The sequence below is a fragment of the Elephas maximus genome, chromosome 22 (genome assembly GCF_024166365.1).
Source record: "Elephas maximus indicus isolate mEleMax1 chromosome 22, mEleMax1 primary haplotype, whole genome shotgun sequence".
Classification (NCBI taxonomy): domain Eukaryota; kingdom Metazoa; phylum Chordata; class Mammalia; order Proboscidea; family Elephantidae; genus Elephas; species Elephas maximus.
Genome location: NC_064840.1, coordinates 1,343,763 through 1,365,678, shown reverse-complemented (window position 1 = coordinate 1,365,678; position 21,916 = coordinate 1,343,763). Strand labels below are relative to the sequence as shown.

General features: G+C 52.3%; 1 protein-coding gene across 1 annotated transcript in view; it reads left to right on the top strand.

Annotated features, from left to right (window-relative positions):
- ADGRD1 (adhesion G protein-coupled receptor D1) overlaps positions 1–21,916 on the top strand; it is a 108,403-nt gene that overhangs the window by 41,369 nt on the left and 45,118 nt on the right. The window contains exons 12-16 of the mRNA XM_049865589.1: positions 1,340–1,399; positions 3,871–3,988; positions 5,523–5,633; positions 6,051–6,126; positions 7,796–7,937. Coding sequence (XP_049721546.1) covers positions 1,340–1,399; positions 3,871–3,988; positions 5,523–5,633; positions 6,051–6,126; positions 7,796–7,937 — 507 coding nt within the window. The remainder of the gene's footprint in view (positions 1–1,339; positions 1,400–3,870; positions 3,989–5,522; positions 5,634–6,050; positions 6,127–7,795; positions 7,938–21,916) is intronic.

The following is a 21,916-nucleotide window of genomic DNA, read 5'->3' as shown; positions in this document are numbered from 1 at the left end:
TCCACTCCGTAGCTCTCCTTGCTCTCTGCTCTCTGTCATTTCCTATTCAGTTGGGTGATTAGTTGGGTTCTTTACGCCTTCGTTTGACACTTAAGGTTCCAGAATTGATGTTTGTCTGTTTTGCTCAGTTTTTCAGGTCTCTGCTGTGGAGGGACGGCGTGGTGATTCTGTCTATAGCGCCATGTTGGCTCCGCCCTGAGTTTTTTTTTAATATTATTCACAAATGCACTGATCATCATCATACAACAAGAATATTAATAATAACCAGCAATTTCTGCCTATTTGAAAAAAAAGAAGAAGGAAAACGTTCACTGACCCTTGCCCTAGATTGTAAACTACGCCTACTAGACCTCAAGCCAGTGAGGGAAGGGACCGTGATTGCTTTGTTCGTCACCGATTCTTAGCCTTTGGGGTCTTAGCAAGTAAATATTTTTTGAATGAATAATTAGTGAAGGAGTGAAGCACTGTGATGACTTGTTCTCTGAATATTCACTTGTCTAAGAGTATGATTTTTCATGGAAGCGGCTGTTGGATAGAAACATGGGAGATTTAGGTTAGGCTCTGGGTATATTCCTGGTGTTGATAGTAGGACACAAACAGTTAAAGTCTGCATGAGTAAAGTAAATGGGCGAAACAGGCTAGGTGTAGGGCAATAGGGAAAGGTGGGGACTGGGGCAAACTGGGGGACACATGCCTGGCTAAGGGGGAAGCTGCTATTCAGCTTTAGCCAGTTGTCGCCATATGGGAATGTAGGCCAGGGGTTGTCCAAGCGTCTACTTTTTCCAAAAGAAGCAGGAAACCCACATGTTTTCATTTTAAATCTCCCAATTTGAAAATGCTGGAAGCTAATTTCAATTTTTCAGAATAATTTGTGAGCCAAACCAAATATGGTTACAAGATGATTTGACCAAGGGTCTCCCAGTAACTTCTGCTTTCTAGGAAGGTAATTTCCAGTCACAAGTGGTGACAACGGCTGGACGTCTCACCCCAAGAAAAAGCATGTTCAGCAGGTCACGATTTGTTCACTGGCTCACTCAGTCATTCATTCATCCAGCAGCCATTCGGAGGGCCTCCTCTGTGGCAGCACTGCGCTGTGGGCTCCTGGGAGGCCTGCAGTGTTCCTTCTGACATCTAAATGCCGGTCAGTGGCTTCACAGGGCCGCCCAGGGAGCAGCTGTAAAAGGGCTTTGTGATGTATAACCTGGTATACTGCTGTGTGCTGTAACCGTCTACTACTCTATGCAAAAGTGAGCCCGTGGCTGCAGACACACTGGGAGCTGCGGGGAGCCCCAGGATTAAGGCTGTATGCTAAGCAGTGTCCTTTTGTATGTCTTTTTAGACCTTCTTAAAAACCGTGGGAGAGGTTCTTCTACTGCCCAGCTGGACTGACGAGTCAGAGGTAAGAGAAAAGAACATTCTGGTTTCCTCAGGGACCATTTCATCTTCCCAAAGTGACGTAATGTGGCCCAGTTCACATCTATAAAAGGAATATTGCATCTCTCAGCCCTGAAATCTGGGAGATCAGAGCTCATTTCGACCGGACAGTGAACGGGGCGTGTCTTGTCGATGGCTCCAGCATGCTGTGAGCCTTCCATGGGCGACAGGCCGATGCCCTCAGATATCAGACGGGAAGTGTTGGATTGTTTCGAGACATCGAGGCTTGTTTATTATGTTATGTAATTAATATATTTCTACCATCACATCGTTCTTGGATGGTAATAAAAACACCGTGTTTGACATTTAAGATCGTTGGATTAAGTGAGAAAAGTAAAACACACAGCAATATGTACTTTATGTTAAAAAAAAAAAAAAGCTTCTCATTTTCTCTGTACTCCAAATAATTAGAAAGAATGGAATCATTTTTTAAAAAATAACTTTAATTGATTTTACTTATTTAAAAAATAAGTTAGAGAAAAGTTAGAAAATGCAAATAATAAAAAAGTATATTAAGTGGACATCACCTAAAATCATAGGGCTGCGAGAGAACAAGTGCTAACTAACACTTTTACGTGTACCCCTTCCAATCTGTTTTTCAATCTTTTATGTACATGTGTGTTTTACATACTCTGCACCTGATTTATCCTGCTTTCCCTCAGTTATGTCAAGGACGTCTCCCAGCGATATTAAGTACTCTCCTGTACCACTGCCTTAGTCAGGCTGGCCCACGTTAGGCTGCAGTAACAAGGAGGCCTCAGCAGCTCAGCTCAGCTCAGCTCAGCAGCACTGCAGACAGCTCCCTCTCATGCATGCAAAGACCATGTGGGCCGCGGGGCCTCTTCTGTTTCCAGGGATCGGGAATCCTGCTCTGCCCATCTTCTGAGGCTGCTGCCTCAACACATGGCTTCCAAAGTTGGGGTGCAGGGGCAGAGAAGGACTCGTAACCGCCTTAGCTCAGAAGGGCCCCAGCCACACTGTGGGATGTTAAAGTGCCGATTTTCCGGAATAGATAAAAATATCTGCCAGTTCGAAAGGCAGGAACGGTGTTCCATTCTCTCATGATTAGTGAGATGGCATCAGAGTTTACATTTGATGGACTTGTTAAAATTTCAAATGGAGTCAGACCGAGCATAAGGTAGGAAAAGGGATAATGAATTTAAGACTGATAGAATATTAACTAGAGACAAAATCTTATTTTAAAAATGCAGCCCTCTGGAGTTCATAATTTCAAGGGGGACTCTGTGCTCAAAACTGCAGCCTGGGGTCACCCAGAGCACAGCCAGAGGACCCCAACAGACCTGATTTCTGCCTCATTTTAAATTAACTTTCTCTGAATGCTCTGTGGTAAGATATGAATAACCGTGAATGTGTGAGGGCTTAGGCGGGCTGTGACACACATTAACAAAACAGATCCTGTAGCCGCTATCTGACAGACCACAGGCCAAACCCACAGGTCTCCAGGTGCCTCACTGCGTCTGGCCGATTGTGATCAGCTTCTCTCTCTCTCTGTGTTCGTACACTGAGGGCACGCCACAGCCCACGGATGCTTGTTCAGGAAGGAGGGAGGGTGCAGGTAGAGACAGCGGCCCTGTGTCCGGGGCTGGGGGCCTTCCCTGTGGGTGTGTCTCATGATGAGGACAGTCAGCCTAGGGGACTCAGGCACGAGGCTCTGAGCACCAGCTGTGGAGCTGGCTGAGGGACATGGGGGCATGGGGGCCCTGCCCTCTTGGGGGACAGCGTTGTCCACAGGAGCCTCTCTGCCTGGGCCCAGGATGAGGGCGGAGGGCCCGGGAGGAGAAGACAGACTCCAAGCATGTCCAGCAGGCTGGAGACGATATGGGGTGCTAAGACCCCCCCACAGACCCCTGCCCTTCATGGAACAGAGGGACTGCTGACACCCTCAACTGAGGGAACCTGGGGGTTCAGTCCCTCTTCCCTCAGTGCAGGGCCACGATGGGGAGGGGGCAGGTCAGAGACCTTCGAGTTTGGAATTTGGACTTGGTGGGTTTGGAGCAGCTAGGATTAGGGCTCTGAGTGTGGCCCCAGTCCTGGGTCCAAGCACGGAGGCTCTGGAGCCAGACACCTGGTAGCTGGGCCAGCCTCGGTGCCCCACCTGCTCAGGGGCACAGTGGGTGTGTCCCCTCTGTGGTCACTGCTGAGCTGGACATGGTGGTGACATCATGACCTCCTCGTCGGGCTGTCTGAGGACGGGACCTGGCCATGTAATCTCACTCCATTTGAAATTTGAACAAGTCCAGCCAATGTAAACCCTGGTGCCATCTCACTCATGGTGAGAGAATGGCACTCCGTTCCTGGCTCTCAACCGGACAGACATTTTATATTTGGGGGGTTGGCGGGCAGACACAGAGCTGGTTCTGTGCGATTCCTGAGCAGGTGTGGTTCTCATGATTCTCCTTCCCTTTTCGTCCCCAGGACCAGGCCGCGGTGCTGGGCCTGATTGACACCATCGACACGGTGATGAGGCACATATCTGCCAACCTGCACACCCACGAGCCCCAGGTCACCATCGCCGGCTCCTCCTCCATGGCAGGTAGCTGGCGTCGGCAGGGGTCGGACGAACCACGGGGGGCATCGTTGAACCCCACTTCCACGGCAACCCCTCGCACTCCCTCATACACACAAACGTGCTCAAGGTCCTCAGTGTCTCTGTCTGTCTTACACTACGGGGGCTTACATTCTGGGACAACCCCATGTCCATCAGTAGGTGGTGGGTAAACAAACTGTGGTCTCTGCAGAAAACGGAAAGGTTCTCAGCCATAAAGAGAAACGAAGTCCTGATGTGTGCCACAGCGTGGACGAAACTTGACAACGCCGCGCTGACCGGAATCAGTTGCCAAAGCACAAATCCTCAATGATCCCACTTACGTGAACTGTCTAGAAAAGTTTAGTGGTTACGGGGGGCAGGAGGGGAGGGCTGGGGGAGGTCTCGCCTGGGGACACTGAGTTTCTGCTAAGTGCAATGGAAAACTTTAGGAAATATCGGTGAGTGTAATTAGTCACTGAACTGCACACTTAAAAGTGGGGAAAACGGCAAACTTTTTGTGGTATGTATTTTGCCACAATAAAATTACATTCTGGAGGAAAACGGGTGGTCAGACTCAGGGCAGGAGCACTACGGACCATGTGAGCGTTTCAGCGTGACTTGGAAGCCAAGTCTGGACCGTGGACAGTCATCGCAGTCCAGAAAGGAGCCAAGAAGCTGTAGCTCCTTAGAGTGTTTGCAGGGAAAAAGGGAGACAGCCTTGTTTTAGAAGAGTCAGTGGCGCTCACAGGTCCAAGTCTGTTCTTCTAAGGCCAGTGTCATATGGTCCCTAAGGCCAGTGTCATACAGTCCCTAAGGCCAGCATCGTACAGTCTCTAAGGCCAGTGTCATACAGTCCCTGCACCAAAAACAAACAGGTTTCTGTCAAGTTGACTCTGATTCGTGGTGACCCCGTGTGTGTAAGAATAGAACTGTACTATGGGGGGGTTTCCAAAGGCTGATATTTTGGGAAATAGATTTCCAGGCCTTTTTCCTAAGGAGCCTCTGAGTGGACTTGAACCTCCAACCTTTTGGTTAGCAGCTGAGCGCATCAGTTAACCATTTGCACTGCACAGGGAGCCGTGCAGGTGTGGGTACAGCCTTTGTGTAGAAGGTAGGGTGGGACCAGTCCTGTTCTGCTGGGCAAGCTGACCACGAGAGTGAGCGTCAGGCCCCCCAGCCACATCATCCCAGGCAGTGGTGCCTGTGCCCAATGACTTCAGAGCCTTGGGGCGCCAGTGTCTGCACCGAGCCCAGTGGTCCAGGAGCCCTGAGTCATGGCTGACTGCCTGATGATCATGGTGGGAGAGACTGGGGGCTTTGGTGGAAGGTCTCTGGGCCGAGAGCCCCCTGGTGTGGGCTGCAGGCTGGCAGCCTGGCCCAGTTACTTCCTGAACCCTTCCGGCATGGAGTTGTCACTTTCTCAGGTGGTTGAGATCTCCAGGAGCTTGTTCTGGGGGTGAGGAGAGCAGATGGGTCTCACAGCCAGCATCCCTCTGTGGCTGTGAGGCTCATTGATTGGCCCCTCTCCTTCCTCCTACAGAGTACTCAGTGGCCAAGGTCCTCTCCGGAACCATGAATGCCTCCCACTACCGCTTCCCAGCCCAGGGGCACAGCTACGTCCAGATCCCCCACGAGGCCTTCCACAGCCAAGGTGAGCAGGCGGAAACTTCCGGAGGGGCCGCCCTGCCCTGCCCTGCACAGCTCCCAGGACCCCGAGCTGTGGGGTCTGTTGGCCCAGAGGCTGGCACTAGCCCCTCACCCAGGCCTGTGGGAGTGTCCCCAGTGCCCGCCCCCCATGCCTGCGAACAGGACTGAGGCCCAGCTAGGCCTACTGAGCCGGAGTTTGGGGTGGGGCTGGGACTCTGTGTGTAACACACTCCCTAGGGGATTCTGGTCCACCTGAAGTATCTCTTGTCCCTGCAAATCTGCCTTGGGAGTTGCACAAAATACAGGTGGCTGTCTGCCCGCTCCTGGGCACAGCATACTGCTGGGTGGGGGCTGGGCCGTGAGGCACACAGGGCATGTTGTTGGGTGGGGGTAGGTGGGAGCTGATTACATCTCTCCCCAGCCTGGACCACCATCGGGGGCCTCCTCTACCACACGGTACACTTCTCCCTGAGCAACATCCATCCGGACAACACCAGGTTAGTCTCCGAGGCACCCAGCATGGGGTGGGGTGGAGTGTGTACTCGTGTGCAGTGATGGGGGCCATCTTGTGCACACACGTCCTGTCCAGGTGCCGGGGGCCATGACACCCCTCCCCCAGCCATCACACATCCTCTGCACACAGGTCCTGTCCAGGTGACGGGGGCCGTGACACCCCTCCCCCCACCATCACGTCCTGTGTGCACACATCCTGTCCAGGTGATGGGGGCTGTGACACCCTTCCCCCCGTCATCACACGTCCTGTGCACACATGTCCTGTCTGGAGGTTCTCTGTCCTGAGCTGGCACTCACTGCGGGAGTAGGTGGTCACAGCCCTTTGGAGAAGACTGGAAGCAGCCCCAGGGGGCTGGGGCAGGCAGGGGGAGAGCACCAGCCCCACCCAACCTAACGGTGTGGCCCAGACAAGGGACTCGCCTCCCTGAGCCTCAGTTTCCATGTCTGCAAAATGGGGTGGTGACAGCACCTGCAGGGCTCTGTCGGCTACAGTGGGAGAAGGCAGCAAGGGCATGAAATTAAAGGGGACCCTCAGTCTTGGGGGCCACTCAGAGGCCACAGATGCAAAGCCCGATGTGTGGTGTCTGCTCACATTTTGCACCCAGGCACCTCGCTTGCCTCAGCTTAGCCCGGCTCTAAATATCAGTCCATCCTCACACCTCCACGAGACAGGGCTTTAGGTAGCAGGTAGGCTTGCGTGGTTGGCTCATAAGCGACTGAAGACCCAACCTGAGGTGTCCTAAGCAAAAGGGAAATTTTTGGCACACGTAAGCTGAGAGGCCCATGGCACACAAGCTTCAGGAGCAGTTTGATCCAGGGTCCTGTTGATGTCACTGGGATCCACCTCTCAGCTCCACTTCCTGGGTGGGCTCCCTTCTTGGTTGCTCTTACCTTGTGACCATGTCCTATGGGTGGAGCTCCTGCAGAGAGAAGTGGGCGTCTTTGGGCCCGCATCTCCACCCACACCCTGTTACATCTTGTTGGATGTGACTGGTCACGTGCTCACCCCCAAACATCACTGTGGCTGGAGGGGGCAGAGAATGGGCTGGTGCAGACCTGGGTACCGGGGTTTACTGCAAGTAGCGTATGGGTCCCCACAAAGTGCATGGGCTGAAAGTGAGGGACGGGGTCACCTGGAGGGAAATCGAGGTGCCTTCAGCAGGAAAGGAATGAACAGATACTGGTGGCAGAATGACAGATGTCCACCACACTGTTACTATGGAATCGTCTTACAACGGGAAAATTAACGTCCAGAGAGGGAAGTGACCTGGCCAAGGCGGCACAGCTAATGCAGCAGGATTGCTGAAATTCAGATGCAGGTTGTCTTGACTCTTTCTGCCCTTCACCCTGCTTGAGCCAGCTCACCTTCCTCTGCTAGGCTATAGGCTCCTTGGGGTCGGGTTTGTCTCACCTCTGGTACTGGCACCCAGCAGGAACTGAATGACAGAATTCAAACCAGAGCATTAAAATGGGAACAAGAACTGATCTGCGGGTACTGCTCTGAGCCCTACAGAGAGCAGCACTGCGTGATGGAACCCAGAGTTCCGTCCCAAAGTGATTTCTGTGTCAAGGACATCCAGGCCAATGTCCAGTTGCAGACCCAAACTCTAGCTGAGTGCTCCCTTCTTCTTCCCATTTCCCTTGATTTCCAAGGATTGCCGAGGCAGTGAAGCATCAAGGCTGCCTGATGTCAGCCGCCAGCCCCCTGATCTCCCTGGAGGTCTCCCCACCGCCTGCTCTTGCCCAGACTTTGTCGGGGTCTCCGCTGGTCACTGTCCACCTCACACACATACTGGTGAGTTACATGCCTGGCTGCAGTTCCCTGGTGTGGCTCTGTGTGGTGGGGTATTTGGTTCTCTGTGTGATTGTATATAGAAGTCAGGTGTTATTGGTGCCGGCCCAAAGGGATGTTTTTCTCTCCCTGGGATTCCTTTTCTTTGTCTTTGTTATTGGACTCTAGTGGAAAGGCCATCAATGGCCCTTGGGGTCAGCCATGCAGAACTTAAGTTGTGTCACAAGGCATCTGAGGCCAGACCTTGCTTTCATGTGTGTGTGCGCAGCAGCCGTGGGCATTTCTCTGACTTAGAATAAATGCACCTGGTGGAGAGGTGGATAAATCGGCCAGTCTCAATTATCTTGCATAATAGCCATTAGCAAGATGGAGGAATTTGTCCTGCCCGAGAGGAGCGGCTTGCAGACCTGTAAGCTCCCACTGTGAGCAAGGAGCTGTCTGTCCCGAAGCTCCTGGCTCTGCACTACATTGATCTCCTTTGGTGGTAATAACCACGGAGCCGCTGGACTGGATGGATGTGCCCTTTCCTTAAAGAAGGGAAGGTCTCAGCTGCCTGCCCTTTGAGGTGCAACATTGATTTCACATTCTTCAGCAGTCCCAGCCAAATGGGGATGATTTATGTGTTAATGAAATATTGACTCGAAGGCTGTGATTTCTCAAGGAAATTATTGAAGAACCCAGTACATATTTGGTTGCTGGAAGCAATATTAAGAAGTTTCTTGCCAGGGTCTTCTGTTCCATTTTACTCTGCCCCCGTTTCACCATGAAGTGAAGGCCTTCTATGTGCAGGGCTCTGGGCCAGGAGTCCCCTTTGTCTGCCCACCCAGAATTACCTCCTTGTTCCACACCTCCTAGGAGACCACCCTCTGGGGGCTTGAGTGAGGTGGAGGGCTCCAGACTGGCCTCTCACTGCAGCTCCTGACCCGCCCCTGCCCTCCTTCTCAGTGTCTAGCTGATCTTCATTCCTGGGGCCCCAGCTCCTGCCCTGGCCCCTGGACCCCCTTCCCATGGTGTTTGAGCCCACCCCACTTTGGGATGGTGACAGCATCTGGAACTTCACCCAGCAGGTCAGCGCCTCTGGACACCAGCTGCTCATCTCTGCTCCTTCCTCCTTTCCTCGCAGGGTATCTCACCCTTCCCCAAAACCAACCAAACCCACTGCTTTCGACTCATAAAGACCCTATAGGACAGAGTAGAACTGCCCCATAGAGTTTCCAAGGACCACCTGGCAGATTTGAACTGCCAGCTTTTTGGTTAGCAGCCGTAGCTCTTAACCACCACGCCACCAGGGTTGAGCTGCTCTTTTTCAGAGCTGACCCTCTGGCTTCCTCTTACGACTTCCTCAGGGTGAAGTCCACTCTTGCCACCTGGTCTCTCCCTCCCACTGTGTCCCTCCATCCCCTGCAGAGAGACCCCTGGCCCAAGAGGGCTCATCTCCCCACCCCCTTCCACCCTTTCAGCCCACCTCCCTTCACTTCTTGCAGCTCCTTAAAGTCGACTTTTTCTGTCTCCACTTTCTCACCAACAACATCAAACATCAGGAATGTTTTCAAAAGTCCCCATTGACCGTGGCTCGCCTGACCCGGTGAGCTTCTTAGTCTCCATCAGCGTCGATTGTGGAAGGCGTTGGTGGCATCCGACCATCGACACCTCTGCCCCCAGCGCCCCCCCACTCCGCTTCCAGGACACGGCACCCTCCCCCATGACCTCCATCTCTGACAGCTTGCTCTCCCTACCTGAGGCGCTGGGTTAGCTCCCTAACACCCAGGGAAGCCACAGGCCAGCATCGCCTCCACGCAGATGGCACTGATGGGTCTGTCCATCAGGAGTGACCAGAGAGGCCAGTCACTGGAGAAGGGCAAAAGTGGAAGAAGGTCAAGCAGATGGCCAGGGAAAACAAAGGAGACCTCAATGAGGTAGACTGACCCTGTGGTCGCAAACGTGGACTTGAGCAGACCAACAATTGTGAGGATAGCGCAGGACCGGGCAGTGTTTTGTCCTCTTGTTTGGTTAGTTCGTTTGTGATTGAACTCCCTCCTGGGTGCCCTCCACCTGTACTGGCTGGTTTTATTTACTTATCTGGGAGCACGTGAAGCTCACTCCAGGTGCCCAAGGTGTCCTCGGGAAAGCGGCCCCCCACCCGTCTCGAGCCTACGTCTCTGTCCCCATTCTTCCCGCCCACTGCTCCAGATAAACAATACCACAGGTGTCTGGTTTATCCTTTCTGTATTTTTCTTGTGCCAAACGAGCAGATACGAGCATATTTTCTTCCACCCTCTCCCTTCTGCACTGTGCGTTCCCCACTTCACAACTGCCCAGAAGGGTTTTCCCTCATTGTGTGTTCCCCACTTCACAGCGTGCCCTGGGAATCCCTCCCAGCCCACTCATGGAGAGTGGCCCCAGTCCGTTTCACCGCTGCCCAGAAAGGTTTTCCCTCATGGTGCGGTTTGTTCAGCGCCCCCCATGCACAGGCGTTGAAGTTGTGTCAGCGTTTTGCCATCACAGCACCTGTGTTTCCCTGTCGTTGGAGGCATGGCCTCTATTCCCCGTGCTCCAGGAAGCTTGAATCTACTGGAAAATGGACTCTCCCCCATGAGGCATTCTCTCACTCCTTTCCTGGGCCCTCCAGCCATGCTGAGACAACGGAGTGACAGATGGGCATGAAAAACAAGTATTAGTCCCTGGCGTATGTAACTGTGAGAAGGAAGGCTCCCAGCTGGAGCCAACCTTTCCGTGGCCTTGCTCCTGGCCCAGCGTGTGTGTTTAATTCACTTCTGAATCTGAGGCACGTGAGCTGTCAACCACAGATAGCACACGGTGCGCCCGTGGACTAGATTATCACCCAGACTGCCCGTGGAGTCAGCCACCCCAGGAGGAGAGCAGGGAGGCAGGGACGAGGCAGTGCAGGATGTAGGCATCTGTCCTGGCCAGCTGGCCATGTCCCCCATGAAGCCCAGGTGTGGAGAGGCCAGTATGGGAGGGCTGAGCGCCCAACGTGGGTGCCAGCTGCCGTCAAGTCGACCCTGACTCGTGGCAGCCCCAAGTGGACGAGCAGAACTGTGCTCCATGGGGTATTCAATGGCTGTGACCTCTCAGAAAGAGATTGCCAGGCCTTTCTTCCAAGGTGCCTCTGGGTGGACTTGAACCTCCAACCTTTTAGTTAGCAGCCAAGTGTGTTTGCTGTTTGCACTGCTCAGGTGTAAGGGCCAATTGTCAATTCACAAGCCCCCGGCCCCCACTGAAGGAAGGTGGACGGTGGCTTTGAATGGCATTTCCAGCCAGGAGCCCTCATGTGAGGCCGGTGCAGCAACAGATGGGACAGATGGGGTGTGGTGTGCTTTTTGGAGACACTTTTCCTTGGAGGGCACCCTTCAGGCCTGCAGGTATGAGGAGCTCAGGAGAGAGAGTCCTGGAAGGCATATATGCCTAGAAAGGCTCCGGGCCAGGCTGGTCCCTGTGACATGCGTTTGACCAGCGGTTGATGCCTGCTTTCCCCATTGGGGGTGAGCACTGGGAGAAGCCAACCTTCTAAAAACACCTCCAGTATGAATTATAGGCTCTCCTGGGCTTGGTGCTGTTGATGGACATTTGGAAGGAGTCCACATGTTTGTCTTCTGTGAAGAAAGAAAGGTGGCAGTTTGGAAACCAGAGAAAAAGAAAGGGTGGGTGAAACACAACCTGTGTTTCAACGGTTGGTTACTGCAGTTATTTTTAAAGGAGAGAGCCTGGAAGGAGGACTGGTGTCTTGAGGAGAGGCAGAGAGGAATTTTTATCATACCAAAGGAGGGTGGTAATTAGAGCCTGTCCTTGCCAGGCGTTCTCTAGGGTTTTGGGGGTTTTTCTTTTGAAGGTTGCGTTTACATTTCTCAGGACGTTTTTTGGAGACGTGCTTTTTTGAGTTAAAATGATCTGTCTAATGGGAAACATTTTCTGTGGAGGCCCCTCGGGAGTGCACTTGCTGTCCCCACCCCTCTGCTGGGGGACCGTGGTTCTGAGCTGCAGCAGTTGTACCCACGTGGCAATGCGGGAGGGGTCTTTTGCCGGTGGAGGCACTGGGTAAGTCTCTGAGGGATGGGGAGGGCACCCAGATAAACCCAGGGATGCAGGCAGGCCTTCTGAGCAGCCCTGGCCTGTACCAGGAGAGCCCTAAGAGGCTTGGGCGGTGCTTCTGGGCATGACACTGTGTTGCTGTGCCCAGGCCGTGACTGAACACCCTGGGTCCTGCTGGCTAATGCATGCAGGAGGTAGGTGACTGGGGTGCAGGAGGTAGGTGACTGCGGCTGTTGGACCCTCGGCTCATGAGCGGAATCTCTATGTGAAGATGTGGAGGTCCTGAGGGGGGACGAGGCCCTATGGGGCCTCCTTCAGCTGTGTGTCACATCCACGTCCTAAGAACAACCGTCCGATGGCCACTTGCAGCTACAACGTGGGTGCCGTGTAGTTCAGCGTGTAAGTCTGCAGTGCTCACAACCACGTGGAGAAGACAGCGTGGGTGCTGTGTAGTTCAGTGTGTAAGCCTGCAGTGTGTCACAACCATATGGAGAAGACAGCGTGGGTGCCATGTAGTTCAGCGTGTAAGCCTGTAGTGCTCAGAACCACATGGAGAAGACAGCATGGGTGCCGTGTAGTTCAGTGTGTAAGCCTGCAGTGCTCACAACCACATGGAGAAGACAGCATGGGTGCCGTGTAGTTCAGTGCGTACGCCTATAGTGCTCACAGCCACATGGAGAAGACAGAGTGGGTGCCGTGTAGTTCAGTGTGTAAGCCTGCAGTGCTCACAACCACATGGAGAAGACAGAATCAACCAGCCATTAACCCACCTCTAAACCTCACCATTCTACACAATCTGGAATTTGCTGAACTTAGCACATCTGCGGAGCACCCACTCAGCGGGTGGTCCTGTTCTGGGGTCACCATAGTTACCGGGCGCCTCTCATAACATATAGCACGTTGTAACTGTGCAGCAAACTCCCCTCCCCCCAGATAATGAGTCCCAGAACACACATCATGGCGTGTGTCTGCAAACTGACAAGCAGAGTGGCAGCCAAGGTGTTTGAAGTCGCTGGGTGAAGCCTGGGATGGAGGATGGGTGAAGCTCCAGCTGGTGGCCAGGGCTCTGCGTTGAACTGGCGGGACAGAATATCGGGTCCTGTGCTGCCCACTTAACTCAGTTCCTGCCTCTGCTGCCTTCAGCAGGGCTCTCCAGCTCTTCCCCAGGGAGAACGGCAGAGGCTTGTGCTGCAGGTGTTCTGTCTGTCCTTCCAGCCCTTTCCCGTCCCTCCCCACCAGCCTCCTGTGTGGTGTTCCTGGATTGAGGCCTCTGGTGGCAGAACCAGCTCTGTCTAGGGAGGTTCAGGGCTACATGTTATTGTCCCCAGTTCAGCTAAGAATCTGAATTCTGGTCTTACTCCTTCTAAACCCAAAACCAAACCCCTTGCTGTGGAGTCCATTCTGACTCAGCAACCCTAGAGGACATAGCAGAACAGTCCCATAGGGTTTCCAAAGAGTGCCAGGCAGATTTGAATGGCCGACGATTTGGTTAGCAGCTGTAGCTCTTACCCACTCCACCACTCCTGCTAGGCTGGGTTTCATCTCTTCCAGGGTCTAAGCCTGTGAGTCTCAGAGGATTTATGGCTTTAGGTCAGTAGAGACTGTAAGACACAGCTAGAGTGGGGCTATATTTTGACATGTTACTCCATGACTGGTTCCGCCACTTGGGACATAAAAACAGTCACATCATACATAAGGCTTCTTTCAATTAATCACCCCCCACATGCTGCTAGCAGAAAGCCCACCAACTGCCTCTTGTGCCTCCCTGCCTCTCCCCCCGACGTTTCCATGATGCGTGGGGTCTTGCTCTGTTGTCAGTCCTTGTCCAAACACCAGGAGAGAGCACTGGGTCTGATCAGTCCACCGCTGTCATTGCATTTCACTGCCACAAGAGGTCACTATTGAAGATGTGTCCTGTGCAGCTGGGTGAATGATGGTGGCCACTGGCTGCAGGTTCTTGCTGACTTGAGTAGCGCACAGACAACAGTGATGCCCTTCACTCAGCCTCCAAGGTCCAGACCCCAGATTCACTCTCACTGTTTATCTGCTCCTCTGACTCTCAGCCATGAAGAACCAGCACTTGTGATGCTGAAGTTTTCTGATTTCTGTGGGCGGAGCCCTGTGTTAGTCTCCTTGGGCTCCCAGTGATAAAACACCACAAACTGGGCGTCTTTATAAACAACAGAAATTTATTTTCTCACAGTTCTGGAGGCCAGAGGTCCAAATTCAGGATGTCAGCAGGTCCATGGTCTCTCCAAAGGCTCTAGGGGAAGGCCCTTTCTTGTCTCTCCCAGCTTCTGGTAGCCCCAGGCATTCCTTGGCTTGAGGCTGCAGCATCGCTCCCACTCTGCCCCTATTAGCGCATGACCCTCTTCCTTTTGCTTATCTCCCTGTGTGTCTTCTCCTCTGTCGTAAGGACGCGACTCAGATGGCATTTTAGGATCCACCCTACTCTGGTATGACTCGTCTTAACCTGACTGATAACATCTGCAAAGACCCTGTTTCCAAAAGGACACATTCAGCAGTAAGGGGGTTAGGACTTCAGCCTATCTTTTTGGGGGACACAATTCAATCCATAACAGACCCCTGAAGCCATATCCGGATGGAACTGGTCTTTACTTTTGTGTGGCAGGGGTTTGGGTGGGTGAGTGGTAAAGAGTTTGAGGAAGCAGAGATCTCCAGAGGTAGCATTCTCCTGGCTGACTTAATATTGGTCTGCAGCCATTGCAAGCTGCGGTGTTGACGTTCATTCATTCATTCAGCAAGTATTGATCAGCGCCACACCTGGGCTCTGTGTTTTCACAGCTCTGGGACACAGAGGTGAGCAGGGCAGACTCGTGCCCACATGGCTGGCTGTCCTCCCTGCTTGGAGAGCAGGTGTCCAGCACTGGCTCGTCTCTGTCTTCTGGGATGCCCTGAGCTCACAGGATGCTTGCTGGGTTGGGCTGGGCTGAGTATGGACAGCGATGAAGGCATCGAGAAAGGCAGTCTTTCAACGCAAAAGCGGGCGTGTGTCCCTGTCGCCCTAGCTAAGGGGAGCTGGCTGCCTCCCGTCATTATCTGGAAGGATTGTGAAAGGAAGTCACCCTGAGTTCACGCTCCCTGTGATGGAAATGGAAGAGAGAATCAAAAACAGACCAAGTGAGTCTTGTTCCCAGGAGAGGTTTCAAACAAGGGACAGCACAGAACACCTGGCCCTGAGAGGCTGACGTGTGTTTATTACAAAGGAGTAATTTTACTTTGTGCAGGTTTTTCTTTCCAAGCTGTTTCCATTTAAAACACAGAGTGGGCCAAATCCAAACCAGCCACTCATGTGAAACATCTTGGCTTGCGGTATCTCCTAAACCTCCGGATTTCTGTCTGCCCTTGGGGCCTGGGAGACACTTCTACACCCCCAGTCAGCTTGGCTGGGGCTCCCACCCTCTTCAGGGAGGGCACACACTCTGCGGTCTCCAGGGCCCCAACCCAGCTCCCGTAACCCATTCTCATGACCTCCCAGGCCTGCATGAACTCGAGTTTGAGACCCCCAGCCACTCTTACTCCCAAAGACAGGCTTAATGGTAACCCCACTGCCTAGGAGGCACATTCCTGAGGTGACAGGGGTTCAGACACTCAGTCGGGCAGCTGAAGGGGGGCCCCTGTGCTGCTGCTGCTGCTGCTGGTGCTTTTGTCCTCCTCCTCCTCCTGCTCTTCCTCCTCCTCCTGTCTCACACCTCCTCTTCCTCCTCCTTCTCTCCTTCTTCCTCCTCTTCTTTCTTTTCTTCCTCACTCAGAGAGAGCTGATACACACTCACTCACCCACTCACGCACTCACCCACTCATGTAAAAGAAACTGGAGTGAAAAGGTCCGATTCTGAATTGTTGGGAGAGGAAGGAGGAAGCAAGGCAAGAAGGAAGCAGCTCCTCCTCCAGAGCTCACGGTCTCGGGAGCCAACCCTGGACCCTCGGGGCTAGTTACAGGGAGCGGCTCTGCACTGAGAGCTGACCACTTAATGCTTGCAGGTCTGGTGTCCTGGTGCTGAGACACAGCCACGGGGGTCTTTGCTGCAGGCGCGTGGGTGGAGAGGGGTCAGAACTCCCTCCTTCCACCATGGCTGCTCTGAGCGGGGTATGTCCTTGTGCCTCACTCGGGGTCACCGCTGATGCTGAGGGTGATGGAAGGTGGAGAACAACGCGGAGGGACACAACTCTGTGATCACTGTCCTGGGCCGAATCGCGTCCCTGGAAATCCACAACCCCCGGTGCCTCAGAGTGGGATCTTATTTGGAAATAAGGTCTTTGCGTATGTGACTGAGGTGAGGGTTGAGATGCAGTCTTCCTGGATTAGTTGTTGTCCTGTACTGTCGAGTCGCTTCCAACTCAGAATGACCCCGTGCGACAGAGTGGAACTACTCCATCGGGTTTCCGAGGCTGTAATCTTTACAGGAGCAGATCACCAGGTCTGTCTCCCTCGGAACTCCTGGTGAGTTCGAACCAACAACCTTGGGGGTAGCAGCCAAGTGCTTAACCACTGCACCACCAGGGCTCCTTAGCTGGATGAGTGTGGGCCCGAAGTCCACTGAGACTGTCTTATGCGGAGAGCACCCAGACACACAGAGGAGATAGCCCTGTGAGGATGGAGGTAGAGGCTAGAGAGATGTGACCACAGCCAAGGTTCGCCAGCACCACCAGAAGCTGGGGAGCATGGGCCAGCTTCCCTTCAAAGCCCGAGAAAGAACCAGTCCTGTGTAGACAGGTGACCTGGACGCTGGCTTCAGACCCCGGAGGGGACAACTGTCCGTGTGCTTTGTCCTGGGCTCGGCCCCAGGACATTGACAACCAGAGCTCCACTGGCACCAGGCCACTCCGTCCTGGGACTGAGGGCCCGGGAATGAGGGATGAGCTGGGCGGCAGCTCTCCCAAGGCTGTGCAGGGTGGTGGATGGCAGTGGGAGGAGACCCTGGGCCACGTTGAGCGTTCCCTCTCCCAGGGGAGCCCTTTCCTTCAGCTTGTCCTACAGCTTTCGGGAAGCAGCGTGTCACCGCGAGCTGGAAGCCCCGCCCGTGCTCCCAGGGCAGACCAGGATTGCGCCTGACTCCATCCTCAGCTGTGCCAGCGTCAGGCAGCTCAGATGTACAGATGGTCTTTCCCAGATTTGAACCCACACCCTCCGGGAAGCATGGAAATGGGTGGTGTCTGGGTGATGGCCACAGAGGGAGCTTTGGTGACCTGGGACTCTTGTATCTGCTGGGTGGAAGGCTAGACCAGGCCCCATCCCTGCCAGCCCAGAGCTGACGCCAAGATCAGTAATTTAGTTCACGATGATAACATGTTGTTGATCCAGCAACTTTTTATAGTCCACATCAAAGACTTGCCCTCTGAGAAGCCATCCCTCATTTGTGGGCAGAGATCGTTCTCAGATGCTGGTACCACCCTCCTGCACACCATAAACACACTCCAGGGGTCTCGTCGTCTGGGGACAGGTCTTGTCCTGCCCAGGACTGTGGAAAAAATCAGCCTTCCCCTGCTCAAGTCTCTCCGTCCTCCACCTCATCCTGCTGAGAAGTTCCTCAGGGCTCAGGGGTGTGGGGGCTGAGGGGGGTGCACCAACTGCCTTAGTGGCCCTATCCCGGTTGGGGCTTAGCAAGGCATGGTGCAAACAGTGAACATGGTCGGCTGCTACCTGAAAGGTTGGCAGTTCCGGTCCACCCAGAGGTGCCTTGGAAGAGGCCAGGCAATCTACTTCCAAAAAATCAGCTACTGAGAACCCTAAGGAGCTCAGTTCTGCTCTGACACACGTGGGGTCGCCGTGAGTCAGAGTCAATGGCAACTGGTGACCAGTAGGGCAAGAGAGGCAGATGACAAAGAGGACAGCAGAGCACGGGGGTGAGAGGAGGAGAGCTGGTCGTGAGGGGTGGGGGAAATAAATCAGACGTGAGCACAGAGAATTGGACGACACTGCGTGTTGTTTGAACACAGGCTTTGGAGCCTGCCCAGCTGGGTTCAAATCCAGGCCCATTGTGTGTTACTGTGTGGCGTAGGCAACTCCCATCACGTCCTGGGGTCTTGGTTTCCTCCTTTGTAACATGGTGTGTGTGACATTGTCAGGGTTGATGTGAAGATCGGATGGGCTCATGCGGTAGATCCTTACACAGTGCCTGGGGCGGGGGAGGCTTGTGGGGTGCCAGATGGATCTTATGAAGGAGCAGATGGGGGGGCCCCAATGCCTTTCCCACCTGACTCATTAATGTCCTACTTCCTGTTTTCCCATATCCACCTACCCCAGGTACTTCTTTGTTTTTACGTTGACAAGTTTCTTTTCAACCTAAATGTCCACTCTACTCTCCCTCTGAACAATCATCGCCAGGAATTACAGGAATAAAATGCTGGTTATGTATTTTCCTAATCTGCATTAAAAGGCATGCATGACTAAAAGAAATGGTTTGTCCATGTACCACCTAAAACCATCACATACACCAGAAGCAGTCAGGTGAACCATCTTCTGGTGAACGCTGGCTTAAGGGGACCGGCTGCTCTACCGGCTGACCCACATGACGAAACCATGAAAATTAAATCCGTGCTACATGGGCTGGATATGAAAGTGCGGGCTGTGCAGTGAGGGAAACCTTGGAGAAGGTGAGCCTGGTGCCTGGCTGGTAGGAATGAGCTTTGGTGGGTGAGAGAAAGAGTCTGAGCCAAGTCGTCTAACAGGACTGGCCATGCCTTTCTTGGGTTAGTGGGGAATCTGGAAGACCACCCAAAGTGGAGGGCTCTGGCTGGAGGTAGGAGCAGCAGGAGATACAACAGGAGAAGACCCTGGTTGAGCACGTAAAGCCTGGACAAGTCAGGTAATTGTTTGCACCTTACAAATGTCACCCTGGGTGGTCCAGGAAATGTCTTTCCTCTGTGTTGGCTTGGTCCTGTCCCTGTGAAACTCTGGGCAAAAATGCTTCATTTGCAAAGTGTTTGGAGCATGGATTGGATACACGGTGTTCCGGGAAGCTGGGAATTCACGGGTGTCCCAGCTGGGACAACACTCACTCTTTGCCTGGTGGTGGCCCACTGTGTCACAGACTTTCCTGTCCCTTAGATGACAGTGGCAATCGCCACCGTCATCATCATCACACTCCTCAGGGTGTGCTGGTGGTGTTTGTAGCCAGGAAGTGCCGTTGAGCAGGCCAGGTGTTCCTGGAGTGGCTAGCTGGCACTAAAATCTGACTTGAATTTTTCCGTCCAAATTTCCAGGGCTCCTGAACTATTCCAATTGTAGCACTGCTCCAAATGTTTCCCGTCTGTGCTCAGCTGGAGGGATGAGCGTGTAACTGTCCTCTTGGTGGTGTTCTAGGAGACATTCATACCTGTACACAGTGTAGGAGTGTGTTGATATACCCCAAGAAGCAACCAAACCAAAAAAAAAACAAACCCAGTGCCGTCGAGTCACTCATAGCAACCCTATAGGACAGAGTAGAACTGCTCCATAGAGTTTCCGAGGAGCGCCTGGCGGGTTTGAACTGCCGACCCTTTGGTTAGCAGCCATAGCAATTAACCGCTATGCCACCAGGGCTTCCCAGGAAGCAACAGGAGTGTCTTATTTCCTTCTACTGCATCAACAATACCAATGGCACACTTCACTTCGTTTTCATTCCTGTTGTTTGATTTGAAACAGAACTTCGGTGTTTGTATGGTAAAGTTCCATCAAAATTCTTCTGCTAAAACAAATTGAGAAATTTCAGCAACAACACATAATTTTTTGGGTTACAAGACCTGTGGCACAGCAGTGGGTATCTGCCTCCCTAAAGCTTCCTTACCGCTTCTCGATCAATAGGGGACTATTAAAACCAAACTCACCGCAGTCAAGCCGATTCTGACTCAAACTGACCCTACAGGACAGAGTAGAACTGCCCCATAGGGTTTCCGAGGCTGTAATCTTTACATAAGCAGACAGCCACGTCTTTCTCCCTCAGAGTGGCTGGTGGGTTTGAACCACCCCCCTTTTGCTCAGTAGCCAAGCACTGTAACCACAGTGCCACGAGGGCTCCTTATTTGAAGGAAGAGAGGGTTTCTTTTTTCCAGGGTGGCGGAGATAGGGATTCAAGCCTCACAGGTGGAGGAGCTCCGACTTGTTTCAGAAAATTCTTCCAAATTTCTCCCCGCCCCCACCCCCCGCCCTTTAAAAATAAATGGTTTGCCTTGTGGCCTCCAGGTCTTGTGTGACGGGAAACACATCTTTGTAGCCCTACACAGAGAGCTCTGATCTGAGAGCTTCTAGATGCCTCCTGGGGTCTCTCCGCATGGGACCGTGTTATTAGACCAGGACAGACACAAGGTCTGAGAGACCCCTGCACCGAGTCAACCCTGCTTCATGGCCTAGAGAATGGTCCTTCTTTGTAAATGTGTCGTGCGCACTGAAGAAGATCGTCCACCATTTTAGGGTGAAACGTTCTATAAACGTCAACTCGATCAAGTTAATTGATAGTGTGTTTAAGTCTTGTAGCTTCTCGGTGATTATTTGTCTGCTTGTTCTGCAGTTATTGAGAGACAGATGTTGGAATCTCCGACCATAATTGTAGGTTTATCTCTCTCGCCTTGTAGTTCTATCAGTTTTTGCTCCACATAGTTTGAAGCTTTGTAATTAGGTATATACACGTTTAGAATTATTATGTAACCTTTTTTTTATTTTTATCTTTATTGTGTTTTAAGTGAAAGTTCACAAATCAAGTCAGTCTCTCATGCAAAAACTTATACACACCTTGATATGTACTCCTAGCTGCTCTTCCCCTAATGAGACAGCACACTCCTCCTCTCCACCCTGTATTCCCTGTGTCCATTCAGCCAGCTTCTGTCCCTCTCTGCCTTCTCATCTCACCTCCAGACAGGAACTGCCCATGTTATGTACTCTTGATGTCCCATTTTTCTCCCTTTGTTTGGGTTGAGTATTTTTTATGATTCTGTCTTCCTTCCTTTATTTACTTCTCATTAGCTATATTCCTTTCTTTTTTTTTTTTAATTTTAGCAGTTGATTTGGGTTTAGGGAGCACTGTCTGGCCCTGCCTGATGTCCAGTGTCTTGGGAACATGTATTCCTGTCTTGGGGTTCACGTATTCTTCCTTGTGTTTGCATCGTTTTGGTTGAGTGGGTAAATCCGGTCCTGTCATTCCGTTTTGGGAAGAAATCTCAGCCGCCCTTGTTACTTTGTGCTTCTATTCCATTTCTGGTACTTGAAAAGGTTTATCTACATCCTAGGCCTGGCCATGTGATTTTGGTTTGGGAAGGTAGATTTTTCTTAAATTGCACTTAAATTGTGTAGGGGAAAATTGTGAGACTTTGAAATAGACCACAAAGGAGACTGAGCGCCTTCGGTGGAAAGCTAGGCGTTCTCTGGGTTATCTGACCCCTTGGAGGTTTCCCCTCCCTTCGTCTTCACACTGTTTCACAGCTCTGCATGTCACAGAATACTGATGATAATTCACATGGTTCTTGTCCACAGAAATGTAAATTCTGTCTGGCAGAGGCTCCGTTGATTATTTCCCCGTGGACAGTGATGAGCTTTGCCAGCTTTGTGTTTGTTAAGCACATTTATTCCTGCTTTCCTGACGACCTCGTGTCTGGTGGTTCTTTGAATTTCCCTTTGAAGTAATCGTGACATCTGGCTGGCTCCCTGATTCGTGAATGAGCTAAACAACAACTTTGATATGTGTTCATTTCATATCTGTATGAGAACCTTCATTGAAATTTTAAAAATAATTATCCTTTGATATGTGGGAACTGAGTTTGAAGAGAAAGGCTTTATGTATTCTCCATGGACTTAAGAATTTTTTTTTAATTGTGGTAAATACGTATGTAACAAGACATTTGACATTTCAACAATCTTCATGTGCACAGTTTGGTGGCATTAATTAACTGTGTTCATCGTGTCCAGTTATCACCACTACCCGTTCCCAGATTTTTCTATC